This window comes from Aythya ferina (assembly GCF_964211825.1).
Source record: "Aythya ferina genome assembly, chromosome: 9".
Classification (NCBI taxonomy): domain Eukaryota; kingdom Metazoa; phylum Chordata; class Aves; order Anseriformes; family Anatidae; genus Aythya; species Aythya ferina.
In genome coordinates, this window is record NC_140305.1 from 13,649,217 (window position 1) to 13,665,543 (window position 16,327).

The 16,327-nt window shown below is 64.0% G+C and overlaps 2 protein-coding genes across 2 annotated transcripts; one reads left to right on the forward strand and one right to left on the reverse strand.

Annotated features, from left to right (window-relative positions):
• Nucleotides 1-1,667: 1,667 nt before the first annotated feature.
• AGXT (alanine--glyoxylate aminotransferase) lies at nt 1,668-5,250 on the forward strand (the record flags this gene model as incomplete). Its single annotated transcript, XM_084529909.1, has 11 exons — nt 1,668-1,910; nt 1,993-2,185; nt 2,426-2,490; nt 2,567-2,667; nt 2,792-2,862; nt 3,120-3,204; nt 3,398-3,493; nt 3,712-3,781; nt 3,898-3,993; nt 4,169-4,297; nt 4,548-5,250. 11 exons carry the CDS (start codon nt 1,668-1,670, stop codon nt 4,653-4,655), a joined length of 1,257 nt encoding a protein of 418 aa, XP_084386035.1. The 3' UTR covers nt 4,656-5,250.
• Nucleotides 5,251-5,262: 12 nt separating this feature from the next.
• Nucleotides 5,263-8,626, reverse strand: MAB21L4 (mab-21 like 4; the record flags this gene model as incomplete). The annotated part of the gene is made up of 5 exons (XM_084529908.1): nt 5,263-5,367; nt 5,479-5,835; nt 6,313-6,466; nt 7,246-7,468; nt 8,167-8,626. The coding sequence occupies 5 exons, from the start codon at nt 8,624-8,626 to the stop codon at nt 5,275-5,277; spliced, it is 1,287 nt and encodes a 428-aa protein (XP_084386034.1). The 3' UTR covers nt 5,263-5,274.
• Nucleotides 8,627-16,327: the final 7,701 nt, after the last annotated feature.

The window sequence follows — 16,327 nt, forward strand, 5'->3', positions numbered from 1 at the left end:
GGTGGCGGTGGCGGTGCCGGTGCGGGCGGTGTCAGCCCCGCCCCTGCGGCCCCGCCCGGCCCCGCCCCGCCCCCGCGCGCTGATTGGCTGATGCCGCCCTGGGGGGTGGGGGGGGGAGATGGGGGGGGTCGGGGATGGAGCGGTGACGTCAGCGCATCCCCCCCCCCCACACACACAGAAGGGTTCGCGCTGCGGAACCGCCGCAAGGGCGCGGGGAGGGGCGGGGCCCCCGTGTCGCCATGGCAACCGTCACCGTGGCAACCGTTACTATGGTGACCGTTACTGTGGCAACCGCTACCACTGCAACCGTTTCCACAGTAACTGTTACCACGGCAACCGTTACCATAGCAACCGATACCGCCGTAGCCGTTACTATGGCAACCGTTACTATGGCAACCACTGCCCTCCATCTCCTTTTCAAGGCCAATAGGGCCTGGGTCCAAAGGCACGTCCCGGGCAGCAGGGGGCGGAACAGCAAAGGCCTGTGATGGCTGTAGCAGCAGAGGGGCCCATGGCGTAGCAGTCGGATCAGTAAAGGAGCCCGCAGCTCCCTCACTGCCTGTGAAACCACCCGTGTCTGACTGTGGCCCCACACGGCTCTGTAAGGCCTCAGAGGCTGCTCGCCAGGTGCCGAGCGATCCCACTGCCACCTTGTTGGTTTTAGTTGCAGAGTCCCACACCCTGACCTCAGTTTGGTCCCATATTTCAGGCTCATAAACTGTCCGATTGTTAATAAGGAGAATAAGCTGTAAGGTTCCCAGGACAGTCTTTGTTCCTAAGGACGTGTGATTCCCCACAACGCGCAGCTGCTGACCAGTTGTGTGCGCGGCTCCGCTTCTCTCAGCTCGAGCTTCTTCCCAGCTCCGGTGCCCATTCCCAGCGACTTTCAGTACAAGCTCCTCTGAGCAGTTTGCTGAGTCTGGCCGAACCAATCTTCATGAGGTGATCAGTGTGCCTGTTCCCATCCTGGCCTCCATTCCGCTACCCTGTTCCTTTTCATTCCTTCTTTCTCCTTCTTTATTGATGATGTAACTTCATCACCGCACTGCCCTTTTTTATCTTGAGGGCAGGCTCCCCTCTTACACCCTTCTCCCCACAGCAGTCCTTTTCAAAACAACTTTTCATTGGTCAAACAACTTTGCATATAACAGCAACAGCAAACACCCAGAAACTTCCATGCCTTAACTGCATGGAGTCTCCTGAATCACCCTTCTTTTTTCCCTCTAAACTCTTTTACATTCCTGATGGCCTCATCAGAGTATGATGTTACTATCAACCATGGGGCTTTCCAACCCCCATGGCCACACTCCCACATCTCCCCCTTCTTTATTAACATCAACCATTTTCTCGACACGAATTACCACTCCATATATAACAATGGCAATGGGCACACGGGGAGCCTCCAGGAGCCTCCGGGAGCCCTGCCCACCGTGGTGCCACCCCGCAGCCATCACACGTGGGGCACAGGGCCGTTTCATGGTAGCCATGCAGTTGCTGTGCTCATGGACGTTTGGGCAACCCCAACAGGAGGGTGCTGGGGCCGCAGGCCGGTGCTGGTGGCACATTAACCGGGCTGCGAGGAGGCCAGGGCAGAGTCCGTGCTGGTGGGGGGAGCGCCACAGCCTGGGGTCAGGGTCCGGGGGGACACAGAGGGCTGCTGGCAGGGGATGCGCCGTGCCGCAGTGCTGGGTGCCGAGCGGGCCGCGGCTGCCGCTCCTCTCCTGCGGGCTCAGCTGCGGGGCACGGCGGGGCACCCCATGGCCACCATCCCGCCACCCCAGGCGCTGCTGCGGCCGCTGGCCGTGCCGCAGAGGCTGCTGCTGGGGCCGGGCCCCAGCAATGTGCCCCCCCGCATCCTGGCGGCCGGCGGCCAGCAGCTCCTGGGCCACATGCACCCTGAGATGCTGCAGGTGAGGAGCCCCCCGTCCCTGCCTCCCGCACCCCGTGGGGGGCCAGGACGAGGGGTGACAGCGGTGCCGGTCCCCATGGCAGGTCATGGACGAGATCAAAGCAGGCATCCAGTACGCCTTCCAGACCCGCAACCGCCTGACGCTGGCCGTCAGCGGCACCGGCCACTGCGCCATGGAGGCTGCCCTCCTCAACCTGCTGGAGCGCGGAGACACCGTGCTGGTGGCCATCAACGGCATCTGGGGACAGCGTGCCGCCGACATCGCCGGGAGGCTGGGTACGCTGCGGGTACCCGGCTGCGGGGGGGCTGCCGGGATGTGGCCTGCTCCCAAGGTCCTGCTGTCCCCACCGCGGTGGCCTCATGCGGCAGCAGAGGGCTCTGGGCTTTGATGGGGTGACGGTGCCGTTCCCCCTGTGTACGGCGCCTTCTGGTGGGCCCCTGGTTAATGCCTGACCCATGCACTGTGGCTGGAGGCGAGCTCAACCCTCCCTGTCCCTCTGCTCAAATCCTTCCCAGGTGCTGAGGTCTGCGAGCTGCTGAAGCCTCCAGGCGAGTACTTCACCTTGCGGGACATCCAGGAGGTGCGGGGCAGCTGTGGGGCAGCGGGCATGGGGCCGGCCCCTCGGCAGCATTCACCCCCCTGCTTTTTTCCCCCAGGGCCTGGCGCGGCACAAGCCCTCGGTGCTCTTCATCACCCACGGCGAGTCCTCCACAGGGGTGCTGCAGCCGCTGGAGGGGCTGGGCGAGCTGTGCCACCGGTCCGTGAGCCCCGATGTCGCCTGCCAGGGCTGGGACATGGGGATTTACGTGCTGGGGACACGGGGGTGGTGGCAGCAGGGGGTGGGGTGGCAGGGTGTGGGGCTGAGCCCTGTCCTCCCCCAGGCACGGCTGCCTGCTGCTCGTGGACGCGGTGGCATCGCTCGGGGGAGCGCCCATCCTGATGGACCAGCAGGGTGAGAACCACGGTGCCACCATGGGCACATGGGGACCAGAGGGGTCCCACATGTCAGGGCTCACACCCCCCCCACCTGCTGCTTCGTGCTGGTGCCGTCAGTGCCCTGTCCCTCTCGGGGGATCATTGGGGTGTCAGTGTGTCCCCTAGAGCAGGGCAAACATGACCGGGACCTGCAGTGCACGTCCCCTGTGCTCTCCGCTGGAGGCAGAGCATGGGCCAGTGGGCTGGGGGCTCAGTGCAGTCCCTCTCATGCAGAGATCGATGTCCTGTACTCCGGGTCCCAGAAAGTCCTCAGCGCCCCCCCTGGCAGTGCCCCCATCTCATTCAGCGAGCGAGCAAGGTAAGGGCGGCCCTGAGAGGCGATGGGCTGGGGGAACAGAGGGTGGCTGTACCCTCTGCTCTGCCAGCTCTCTGCCAGAGCCATCCCCACGCAGCGGTGCCAACCCAGTGCTCGCTCTGGGGCTGGCAGTGGGTAAGGGGCAGCTCTGCCCTCCCCTCTGCTCTGGCTGCAGCCCTGCACTCTGCTTTGCCAGGGAGAAGATGCTGAGGAGGAAGACAAAGCCCCAGTCCTTCTACCTGGACATGGGCTGCCTGGCGAACTACTGGGGCTGCGACGACAAGCCACGCATGTGAGGGCAGGCTGTCCCGCCACGTGTTGCTTCCCTTCATCCCCAAAGCCCCCTAAATGCTCTGCCCCCCTGTGTGGGTCCCCTCGGTGGGGGCAGCAGGGCCCTGCCACCCCTTCCCATCGCCCACCCTCCTCGCAGAGTCAGACGCCAGCCCTGGGGGATTTGCACGAGCTGCCCTGTGGGGCCTGAGCCCACCCGGGTGCTGCTGGGTTTTGCAGGTACCACCACACGGCGCCCATCAACAGCTTCTTGAGCCTGCGGGAGGGCTTGGCCATGCTGGCAGAGATGGTGAGCGTTGTGGGGCACTGGGATGGCCCAGAAGGGTGATACCTGCCCCATGGCAGGGTCTGGGGGGAGCTGCAGGTGCCTGCAGTGGGGCCCTACTGACTCCTCTGTGCCACCAGGGCCTGGAGAGCTCGTGGGAGAGGCACCGGGCCAACTGCACCCTCCTGTGCCAGGGGCTGCGGGAGCTGGGGCTCGAGCTCTTCGTGAAGGAGGAGGTGGGTGCGGGGAGCCCATCTTGCCGGGCTGCACGGCACCGGGCGGCTGGGAGCGTCCCCATGGGGGGCTGGATGCTGGAGAGGAGCCCCCGGCCTCCCTGCTGGGCTCTCCCCTCACGGGGCTCACCAGGGCTGAGGAGGGCTGCGGGTTGAGCCCCGTTGCTCTCTCCACCAGGCGGCGAGGCTGCCCACCATCACCACCATCAGGGTGCCCGAGGGCTACGCCTGGCAGGAGATCACGGCCTTTCTGATGAACAAGCACAGCCTGGAGATCGCCGGGGGCCTGGGGCCCTCCGTGGGCAAGGTGGGCAGCGTGCTCCCCTCCCACCTCCCCCTGGTCCCCCAGCCCGCATCCATCCAAAGGGGAATTGCTGCGTGTCATCGAGCGGCTACGCACACAGTTAGTGGGGTCTCACGTCTTTACCGTGACTGAGGGTGATAAATAGGAAGAAACGGGGAGCTCCTCGCACGCCCCATGCTCTGTGGGAGCCGGTGCTCGCTGGGCACAGCCCCGGGTGGATTCTGCAGGGAGAAACTCGTCCTTCTCCTCCCAGGTCTTGCGAATCGGCCTCATGGGCTACAACTCGACCAAAGACAACGTGGACCGTGTGCTCGGGGCCCTGCGTGATGCCCTGCAGCGCTGCCGCCGGAGCAGGCTGTGAGCGCCGTGAGCCGGGGGGTTCCTCTGCCCACCGGGGGACCTGGCAGGAGGCGCTGCGGGACCCCCATGGGGCCAAATGGGGCCACACGGGGTGCGCGGGAGTGGGGCACGTGCTGGTGGCGGTGGGTGGCCGTGCCTGCATGGCACCAGGCGTTGGATCCTCGTGTGCCAGGTGGGAGCACAGCGCGTTGGCAGGACACGGCACAGGGGTGGCTAAAGCCTTCCTCCCCATCCCTCACGTGGGGTCACTCCTCGCCCCGGTGCCCTGGCCCCACATCCCCACCCTCTCCACCTCCCCCAGCCACGACACTCAGCAGCCCCGTGGGGTGGAGGCAGGACCCGAGCGCAGGGCCCTTCCCCTCCCGGCCCTTCCATCACCACCACCACCCCCCAGCTGCCGCAGCCGCCGTGCTCCTTCCCTGGCACCGCCTTTCCTGAATAAAGCGCCACGGCGCCACGCTGCTCCCCTGCCTCCTGCCTGGTCTCGACGAGTTTCAGCGCCCGCGTCCCCATTTCCCCAGGCGACAAGGCCCAGAGCCCCCCGCAGCCCCCTTTCCCCTCTGCCTGCGGACAGTGGGGGTGAGCAGGGGGCGCCTGGACGGGGCGGCAGCGGGTCCCGCTCAGCTCCTCGTGGGGATTTCTCTCTGCACCTTGGCGAGGAGCTGGGACATGGCCGAGCGGCGCGCGTCGTCCTGGATCCCGTAGACCTGCAGCTGAGCAGACCCGTGGGTGGTGAGGGAGGGGAAGGGGCCCCCTGCTCGGCTCAAGCCCCACGGGCACCCTAAGTGGAGGGGCAGCGACCCCCATCGTGCCCCCCCGCTTACCTGGCTGAGCAGGATGTCAAAATAGGCTGTGTCCCAGTACGCCCTGTTCTCCGCAGGGAGCCGCAGGAGGGCTCTGAGCTCAGGGTCTGCCTGCAAGCCCTTGGTGCTCGCGGGGTGCCCAAAGTGGAAGCGAAGGAAGCGCGGGGGGTCCTGGGCGAAGGCCTCCACCTTCTGTTGGAGCGAGGCGAGGTCCAGGGGCTCCCCGTGGAAGAGGTTCTCCTCCGGGCGTAGGAAGTGGGGTAGGCGCCGGGTGGCCAGGCAGCGCAGGAGGACCACCAGCAGCCTGTAGACCGAGCCCTCCAGGTCCTGCCAGTCCTCCGGCGAGGGAAACAGCTCCGTGCTCCACAGCAGCACCATCTGCGGGGTGGCGAGAGGGGGTGCCTGGGGGAGCACGGCCTCCTCACCAGGGCTGTGCCTTCAGATCCCCAGCAGGAGGTGCTTTGTGCGGGAGAAACGCAGACCGTGCTGCTTTTTTTTTTTCGTTTGTTGGTTTGTTTTTTTTTAAAATGTCAAAGAGCACGGTATGAACTAAAGCCCACTGGATTTGCTTTCAGCTGGGGCCGTTCCCTCGTCAGCGATGACTTTGCTGCCTTCGCCACCTCCGCCCCGGCGAGCCAGCACAGGGCAGAGCGCACCGAGATTGTGACACCAGGTGCCCAGAGTGCCACAAACAGGTTGGGTGGGGAGAGAGGCTTTTGTCAGAGCAAACCCCGGCCCCAGCCCTCCACCTCCCGGCACAGGGATGCCATCCCCAGCAGTGACTGAGCCGCGGCAGGGCCCGGGGGCCCGCCGGGGCACGCGGCACCGCACGGCCTGCGCCAGGACCTGCCCTACCTTCAGGTGGTCGAAGGAGAGGCCGGTGCTGCCATCCTCCTCCCTCCAGTCCTGGCTGCTGAGCTGCTCCAGCAGGCGCAGGCTGTCCAGCCGGGGCCCCTGCAGGGTGTCCACTGCCCAGAGCAGCTTCAGGACGGGGAGGTGAGCCGAGGATCTGGAGAGAAAGTGGCTCTGCTGAGGGAGGCTGGAGACCCCGCGGGGCCCAGCCGGGGAGCTGGGGAAGGATATCTGCAGCGCCCAGGGCTCTGCTCACAGGCACTGCCACGTGCTGGCACCCTGGAGCCGAGGTTCCCCAGAGCAGAGGCCACATTTAGAGCCGCAAGCCTGACTGCACCTCAAAAGCTGGGATGGCCGGGTCCCCATGGCACATGGAGGTTTGCAGCAGGTCCCTCCCAGGGGGCAGCTTCCCCACACCAGAGCTGGGAGCAGCTCCCTGCAGCCCCGCCAGAAGCCTGGGGTTTGGCCACAGCCCCAAACCCGCCCCGCTCAAGGAGCAAGCCGCCTGCTCGGCCCCTCCTTGGGGCTGGGTGGCTGTGCGGGCAGGAATGCAGGTGTCACCCCAGCCCCTCGCAGCTTCACCCCGCTGTTCTCAAGAGGCCAACGTGCACGCAAAGCCCGAGCAGGAAGCTGAGAGCCACCACCCCGTGAGCTGGTTTAGCTCCTGCCAGCAGCTCAGGGGCCTCCTTTGGCACCTGAACACCCTGCTGGCACGGCACGGCCCGGGCAGGCGAGCTGCAGCAGCGGGATGCACGGTACACCCCGTGCACCAAGGGCATGGGGGCTGCTTTCCTGTGCCCCCCAGGCAGGAAAATCATCCCACGCTTGGCTGGCAGCGCTCAGCCTCTGCTCTCCCACCCTTTCGGTGCTGCCAACCAGGGTGGACGGGCACAGGTAGGGCCGCTGCTTTGGTGCACGTGTGCTGGAGCCACTCACCTCCAGCAGCGGGGAGAGGCGGGGATGAAGTGAGCCTCTGCTGTGGCCTTCTGGAGGCTGCCCTCGGGGAAGCCCCTGTCACGCTGCCGCCCCTGCAGCCTGAGCGGCTTCTGCTGTCTCCTCACCACGGGGACGATATCGAAGCGGACGGTCTTCCAGCCACCACGGACCAGCAGGGACAGCTCTATGGCATCTTCCTTCAGGTTTTCGGCGCTGAGGTCACCTAGATGCGGAGGGTTTGGCCATATCGCGGGAGGAGAGAGGTGAGGAGGTTACCGCAGCCGGTCCCGCAGGCTGAACTGGGTGTGCACCGCAATACCTGCAGGCTCGTCCCACCCCACTCGAGTCATCCCTCTCCAATGCTGCGGTTTGGCTGTGGTTCCCTGGCGAATGCCATCTCCAAACCCCGCTGGGGTCGTTTTCGGGAAGGAGATGCATCGCTGCCGGGGGGCTCAGGGCCGGGCCAGCGGAGCGGGCACAGCAGGCACCCACGCAAGCCCCGAGCGGCAGAACAGGGCTGCACGGTTTGGCAGCAGAGCCGTGCCAGGAAAGAGAACGTGACCTATGAAATATTGATCAGGAAAGGTCTCGGGCTGCAGGGGCAGAGGAAGAGGAAGCGTGGACTTGGCTGAGGAGGAAGGAGGGAATGGTGGGCGTGCTGGGGCCAGGGTAGGACACTTTCAGACCCTCTCTGCCCTTCTTACAGCCTCCTCCAGGGGCTGCCTGCACTGGGTGCTGTCAGAAGCCAGCAGAGCCAGGAGTAAAGCAGCTGGGGCAAGCCAAGCACGCCAATTCCCCGTGGAAATTGCAAGGACTAACAGGAGAAGCAAGCCCATGCCAGCACCCAGCGAAGGGTCAGCATCCCCTTCCTCAGCGGGGAGCCAGCTCCCAGCCGGGGCCGTGCCCCGGTGCCATACACACCTGGCTGGAGAAGGAAGCGGCGCTGACAGTGCACGATGGCCGAAACAAGGAGCTCTTTCAGGTGCTGGAGGACTTTGCCCGGCGCCAGGTGCCGCACGGTGCCACTTCCCCGCTCCATATCACCTGCGCTGGTCCAGTCCTCCACGCCGGTCACCGCAGAGGGCACTTCGAGGTGGCAAGTGCCCAGTTTCCCGGGCTGGCACGGCCGTACCCGCAGCGCATCACCGTCGAGGCGCAGGGGCACCTCCACCCTGACGGCATCCTCAGAAGCACGGAGCGTGAACTCGAAGGCTTCCAGGTTCCTGCAGTAGTCCACGAGGAAGCGGGGCTCCGCACCGTGGACATGCTCCAGGAGGGTCAGCAGGATGTCCTCCGCCTGCTGGAATTGCTGCACCCGCTGCCCCTGGCGGGACACGATCACCCCCAGGCAGCTGTGCCAGCGGGACCCGCCGGCTGCCATGGCTGGGGCCGCGCAGCTCCACCAGCTGCGAGTGGGAGCGCAGCGCCGTGGGATGGAGGGCGGGGAGGCAGCGGGTGCTGGGCGGAGGGAAACCCCGGCTGCTGACAGCTGGGGCGGGAGAGACCGAGCCACGGCATCGCCCCACGGCATCGCCCCACGCAGCCCCGCTCTCCTCTGCACGCTGCCAGCAGCCCTGGCAGAGGGGTGAAGGGGAGATGGGGCCAGGATGGGGCGAGGCGTGGGGCCCCTCTGTCCCCGGGGCACCTGTCTGTGCGCACCCACACAGCCCTAAAACCACACAACCCCTGCCTGCCCTTCCTCAGCGCTTTGCCCTGCTGTCATGCACCCTGCAGAGGGTGTGGGAGGCGGATTCCCTGCATGCCCCTGCCTGCCTCCACACCGGGGTCCTTTCCCCTGTCCTTCCTCTGGAAGAGGCTGGAGGAAACAGAGGTTCAGTGGTGCCACCCGATGTGTGGGCATCCCTGCTGCTCCACGACAGCCTGAGCCCTGCTGGAGGCTCGCAAGCAGCCGATGGGTACGGATGGGGTGAAGCTCTGAGCCACCAGGAGCAGGACAAGGTGAGCCCAAATCCTTCTCCGCTTTCGCAAAGCGGCTCAGAAGCCTCTGGGAGAGGCTTTTTGGGCAGGAATTTGCAGTGGAGGGGACCGGCAGGGTGAAGGCTAGTAGCCCTTGGTGAATCCAGCCCGTGCCGTGCCCCCGGGAGGATGGCTGGGGCTGGGGCTGCCAGCAGGGGCCACAATGGAGACGCAGAGGAGGAGCGGGCGTGCTCGTGCTGCAGCATCTGCTTAATCCGCCTGGAAACCCCTCGGGAGCTCTCGCAAACGCGGGGTGGTTTGGCTTGTTTTCCAATCTGCACTGCATGCCTGGGAGCAGCAGGGAATCAAGGGGATATGGGGGGGGGGGTCAGGGCTCATAAGAGCGGTTCAAAGGGGTACACACACAGGAAGAAAACACACACACCCCCTGACGCAAAGCGAACAGGCCCTGGAGAGTGAGGAACTGCAGCCAGAACAAGTCTGCAAATCATTGACATCAAAGCTTGTGCAGGAACCAAACGCAACTGCATGAAAAACCTCCTCCCCCAAATTCCTGCGGCGACCCTCCCCACCTCTGGCAAGCAGGGAGCTCTCGGACCCTGGCTGGGAGCATCGTGGCTTTTCCCTTTGGTTTGGGCAGAGGCAAAGGCAGAGCAGCCAGAGGCTGGGTGCGCCAGCATCACCCCAAGGGCTCCAGTCTAATCCCTGCTCGTGGCTCCAAACTGGCCTCAGGTCACCCACCAGCTCGTCCCGTCCCCTCACATGGGTCACGGCTGTGGGACCATGCCTCAGGAAGGCCACGGATGCTTGATGCAGTGCAGAGAAAACAACAAAATGCTTCAGGGATGAGCCTGGCCCTGCGGCAGGCTCGCAGGACACAAATCCTGCCTGCAGGTGAGAGGCACGGCCGCACACGGCGAAGTGAGGGGTGTACAGGGCAGAGCGAGGACGGGTAAGCGAGCAATAGGCTCAGACTCGGCACAGAAACATTCGAGGTGAGGCGTCAGGAAAAATTTCCTAACAGCACTGTCAGTTAGGCCATGGAACAATCTTCCCGAGGAGGTGCTGGAATCGCCACCGCTGGAGTGGTTCGTGCCTGGTCTAGACAAGTCACCCGGGACGCTCGCGGGGAACGGCCCGGCGCTGGCAGAGGGGCTGGGCTGGATGAGGTAATAGGTCGTTTTCCATCCCTGCGTTTTATGGTTCTGCGAATTTTCACTCTGTTAGAAACGAGGGAGAGAGAAAACAACCAAAAAGGAAAAAAAAAAAAAAAGAAGAAGAAAAAAAAAAAGAGCGAGGGCGAGCAAGAGAGAGGAAAAAATAATAATAATAAAAAAAAACACTGGTGGCACGGGGGTGGCTCAGATGGCACCCATCACGGCAGAGGCACCACAGCGGGATGGGACCCTCGAATCCAGCCACTGCTCTGAGCTGGGCTCAGCTCCTGCTCTGCTCCTCCTCCGGGCTTCCTGGGGGAGCCCCCCAGCCATCGCCACCCCCCAAAAAGACAGCGGGGCCTGACAGAGAGGCAGAGGTGCTGCTGGAGGCCAGGACGTGGGAGGCAGATCTGCCCCCAGCAGACCGAACCCGGCTGCTCCGCCTTGCTCCCTGCTCCAGCGTGGGCTGGGGGGCTTAGGGGGGCCACGCATCCGCCACACGCACCCCCTAACGCGGGGATGGGGCCGAGCGGAGGCGATGAGGACTGCCCCTTCCCAGCAGCCTCCCGCACGCCCCAGGGAGCCAGGAGTCAGCCTCAGAGCAGAGCGGCCTCGAGCAGAAAGGACAGGATGGGGTGGGGGGGAGAGGGAGGCAGGGGACTGCGAGAGGAAGAGAGAGTAATTTAACATGACAGGCTGTTTATTTTGGCAAAAACGGCCTCCTTTCAACAGATTTCAAAGCCCAGCCCCGGGGCTGGGGGGGGACCACACAGACAAGTGGGAGAGCAGGGGCTGGGGGCGGCCGATGGGGCTCCCGGACCCTGCAGCTGGGCTGGGGTCCCGCGGGCACCGGGGCTGGATGGGGACGGAGAGGGGACCAGCGGGGACCAGCAGGGATGGAACGGGGACCAGTGGGATTGGAGTGGGGACCAGCTCTTGCTGGTGCCCTGGGACTGGGGGCGCACACAGCGGGCGGTGGGGGCACGAACCCAGGCGCGCTCCCTCCCGCACGTGCTCGCCCGCACGCACACGTTCACACGCTCCCCCCGGCCCCGGCTCCTTCCTCCAGGCCAGGGCTCAGCTGGAGCCTTGGCTCCCCCAGCGAAATTTCAAAAGAGGCTTTTTTTTTTTTTTTTTTTAATAAATAAATAAATAAAATAAATAAATAAAAAAGCTGCTAGTAGAGAAATAATTATTATAATCACATTAAGAGATTGGCCGTAAAAAGCCCTGCGAGAGCTGCCTTAGCGGGAAAGGCTGCTAGCGGCGGGGGGGGGGGCGGTTTTCCTACGTTTTGCTCTTTTTTATTCAATCCCAGTCCACCACCACCCCCCCCTCCTTCCTCCCCTTTATCCTGGGAAATGAAAACAATTTATTTAATGATGGATCGTCCCTTTCTCTGGTCACTGACCTTCTGGGTGAATTTCTGCTGAGCTCGGCGGAAAACGCGAGGCTCGCTTGCAGATCCCATCTGGGGGAGGGGGAGGGGAGGGGAGGGGGGCGCTCACCCTCATCCTTCCCAAAAACACAGCAGCAGTCCCGGGGAGCAGGCCGGGGAGGCTTTGGGCAGTGTCAGGGTTTTTCTGCGCCCCCCTGGACATCCCCGTGGCCACGCTGCTGCTCTGTGGGGGCTGTGGAGCCTCCCGGAGCTCCCTCACCCCGTCCTCAGCTCCTCTCTCTCTTTCCCTCGGTGCTTTTGGGGGCTCGGGGGGGTTCCCAGCACCCCATCAGAGGCGGTGCTGGTGGGACACGCGGTGCGGCCACAGGAGTGCACAGCTCCATCACCGACGGGCTCCTTGGACCCTGAGCTCCCTCGGCTGGATCCGAGGGGCAGGGGCAGGGTCTCACCCCAAGCCCCCCGTTCCATTTTCGGCTGCTCCCTCCCTCCTCTGCCCCCCCGGTGAGCGGCACAGGGCCGTGGTTTGGTGCTGTCAGCACCCAGCCCGCACCACGTCCCCCCTGTGCTGCCCCCCGGGGCAGGGATGGAGCAATTCCTCGTCCTGCCCACTCCCCTTTGGCCCTTCCTCTGTCGTGTCCCGTTGCTCCAAACGTGGTTCTTGTAAAAACGCATAAATATTTATACAAGAATAATTCAAAAAACATGGCCTGTCAAATAATCAAAGCACCAGCACATCCGAGGAGCTTTCGGCCAGATTGGGAAATCCGTTGCTGCTTCCCGACGCCACGCTGCGATGCTGGAGGTGCTCGCGGCCGCTGCTGGCCCTTGGGGCCGCAGGACTCGCCGGCACTGGGCAAGTGGCCGGGGTCAGTTGCGTCTCTTACCGCAAGGAAAAGCAGCGCTGTGTGGGTTTGCAGGGTGGTTGATGTCCTAATTAGCACGCTGGTTGCTGGTTTGGGGGCCGCAGCAGAGAGAGGCTTTCACTTGAGCCAGCTGAAGCCTCTCGCTGCCTTGTGTCCTGCCCGGACAGGTTTTCATCTCCTTGGGGCTGCCCCTGGCACCAGTTTGGGTCTCAGCCCAGTTTCGGCCCTGTGTCCCGCACCAGGAGGCATCAGGAACCCAAGGATGTGCGAGGTCTGTGAGCTGGGGCTGTGCTGAGCCGTGCCAGCAGCCCCTGCCCTCCGTCTGGTTTGGAGATGCCCCCTTCTTACCCAGAGCCAGCAGGTGAGCCACTGGAGCAGAGCTCACAGCCCCCAGCAGAGCAACGAAAGGCGGCCCTACAAAACCACCAGGAGAGGAAACAAAGCCCTCCCCACACCCCCAGCCGGGCTCCGTGCACTTGGAGTTGTGCAGAAGGACCCAGGGAACCGTTCAACACCCAGAGGCCGCTGAGCACCGGTGCGTTGGGGCGGAAGGGCCGGCGGGTCAGCACGAAACGCCTCGTGTTCAGTTCAGCACATGGTTCGGATTTTGCTCTCCCCCTCCGTTACAGCCAGCGAGGCCAAGTCCAGAGGGTGTCCCCGCTGGTCCCGCATGCACGTGATGCCAGCGGGTCCCTGCGAGGGGAGCTGGCTCCGGGGGCGCGCTGCTGTCTCCGGGCAGGAAAGGCGAGCAAGTAGCCGGGGAGGCGTGCGCGTGTGCGCGCGGCCGGGGGAGCCGAGGAGCGGATTAGGTTTTAATGAAGTTTTGAACTCATTGCCTGGCCCGCATTCAAAGAATGCAAGAACGCTAATCATGCACACATAAATGCGTGTGGTGGGAAGCGCCTGGAGGCTGGCCAGGAATACAGAGGTTACTGCAACACACATCTCGTGCTCCTGCTCTCCAGGCGCCTGCTCCCGCCCCTTGCCTCCCTGCCGGGCCCCGGCTCCAGCTTGCCAGGGGACACGGCCCGTGGGGACGAGGGCATGGGGTGCCCCGCTGCTGGGGTGGCAGCAGGGCCCCCGAGCCGCCTGGCTGAGGCACCCGGGGCTGGGTTTTGGCTGAGCTATGGAGGCAGGTTCATCAGCTGCCTGCCATGGGCTGTGTCCAAGCCCGAAGGGTGGCAGTGAGCAGAAAGAAACGGGGCTGGGGTGGTGTTCGGGTGGCCCCACTCTGCTCTGCTCACGGGAACGTGGCTCTGCTCAATGCCAGGTGGAGGGGACGTCCCGGGCTGCCCCACCGTGCGTGGGATGCGTTCCCATCCCCACCCCAAAAAACCCCGGCACCTTTCTGCTGCCCACCAAACCTGGTCCTGGGCTGGGCTCCGAGGATGCCAGCCTCGTTTTGGGGGCTGGTGAGCAGAAGGGGGTCCTGAACGCAGCTCCATGGCTGCTGTGGACAGAGGAAAGGGGCATTTGCTCACAGAAAGGGAGCAGGAGGCGGTGCCGAGAGTACATCCAGATGGTGCGGGACACGGCTCCTTTCCCCCGCGCTCCTCCCCAGCGCTGAGCCCGGCTTCACACCGGGTCCAGCTTCTGACCCAGAGGAAATCGCTCCGGGCCGTGGCCAACAGCTGTTTTCCTGACTTGGTTACTGCTTTCAATTTACTGTCCCGAGGAGGCTGAATTCAGATAGCACATTGCCGTGTCCCAAACCCCCCCCGCATGCCGGTGGGGAGCTCCGTGCTGCCCGGCCCTGTGGGGAAAACGTGGTCCCCATGGGACAGCTGCTGCGGGGGCGCTCTGGTGGGCAGCTGGGGGCGGATGCATGGCCTGGGTGAAGGGGACAACGTGGCCACTGCACCACCTTGGCACGGGATGCTTTCCGACCCGGGGACAGCCCTGTCCCCAATGCGGGACCCAGCATGGGGGCTTGGCACAGCCCCGGAGAAGGGACAGGGGCCAGGTCCGGGTGGGAGCAGGGCCAGCAGATGGGGGCTTTTTTTGGGGGGTGGGGGGTGACTTCCAGTGGGGAGGGAGGGGGCCCAAGGGTCTCCCTGCAGCGGGGCCAGCACCGGGGGGCTGCGTGCGCGGCGCCCCCGCCTCGCCTCCTGCACGGCGTCCCCCGGGCCGGGGAAGGGGAGAGCAGCCTAATGCCTTCCAGAAGATCAGCTGTAAATGGCCAGGGAGGGTAATTCATATCAAACTCATAAACCCTTTATTAGTGTCTCAGGGGGGAAATCCGGATGTGGCCGTTTATTTATTTTGGATTTCGCTTTTTTTTTTTTTTTTTTTTTTTCTCTTTTCCTTTTAACATTTTCTTCCAGGAGATTTTTAAAGGGACAGGGCTGCCTTGCCTTTCTCCGAGGTTCATCTTGCTGCGGCTCGGTGCAAAGTGGCTGGGGCCGGGCTGAGCACCGCGGGCTCGGCGCCTGCCTACAACTGGGCTTCATGGGGCTGGCTGGATGTTTGCTCTCGGGGTGTTGTGAGGGCCAAGGTGCCGTGGGGTCTCCATGGCTTGCACAGTGGGACTCTGAGCCAGGGGCCCCTCCTGGTCTCCCGCTGGAGCTGGGGGGTTGCCCCTTGTGGCCAGTCGGACCCCCGCCAGTGTGTGCAGTGTGGTGCATGTGCAGACACAGAGGGCAGGGGAGGCCCTAAAAACACTTCCCAAAGGGCCTCCGGGTCCCTCATGAGGGCCACAGGTGGGGCTCAGCGAGGCTCGGCGCTGGGGGCAGTGGCGTTGAGCCCCTGCTCATCCTCACCCTGAGCCCTGTGAGAGCCTGGGCGCTCACAGCCCAGCACTCCAGGAGGGGAAACAGCTCTGAGGCGGCCCCGAGGCCCCGTGTCCTGCCCCAGCCCCTCCTGCACCTCCCCAGCCCCTCCGTAGCGCTCCAGCTACGGCAGTGTCCAGCGTGGGCGACCATTTTGGGGACCCCCCCTCCAGCACTAGCATCCAGCCGGGTCCCCATGAGGCAAACTTTCCGCGGGGGCACCCACGTAACGGCCCCCGGCAGCGGCGGAGCCCTGCTGCTGCTCGCCGCTCGCTTCAGCCCTTACATAATTTGTTCCATTTGTTCCATAATTTGTGCCTCGCGGGGGATTTATATCGTGGGGCTGGGCAGGAACGTGCGGGCCCCCCCGCTACCCCCTCACCCCCAGGGCTGCCCAGGGGTCACTGCCCCTCCTGTCCGCGGGGCTGGGGGCACCTCGGGGTGGGACAGGGGACACGGGGGTGTCGTGGGCTCGCTCCCTTTGCCAGGAGAAGTGTTTGTTGGTTTTTTTTTTTTTTTTTGTGATAAAACGGGTGATGCCGGTGATAAACGCGTGGGGTTTATCGTTACGGTGTTATTGTTGTTAGCATTTCTTTTAGTTTTATTTATTTTTTTTTTTCCCGGCGGAGACAAAGAGGCCCTTGAGCCGAAAGGGTAACTTCAAACATCGCATTCCGGAGAAGAATTTCCTGATAATATTTTTAGCACCTGAAAAAAAAAATAAAAAAATTAAAAAAAAAAGAGGGGAAAAAAAAAAAAGCAAATAACAGCATTTCTCCCCTCCTCCCCCCACCCCACCCCCGGGCCCCGCACCCAGCGCCCCCCCCCTCCGCGCGTGGGGACCCCACAAGGCCACGCCCCTTCTCATTTGCATAACTCCACCCCCTGCTTTCACTCCGAGCTCCCATTGGCGGGGACTCGCGGGGCTATGCAAATCCCCGCGGCGGGGGCGGGGCC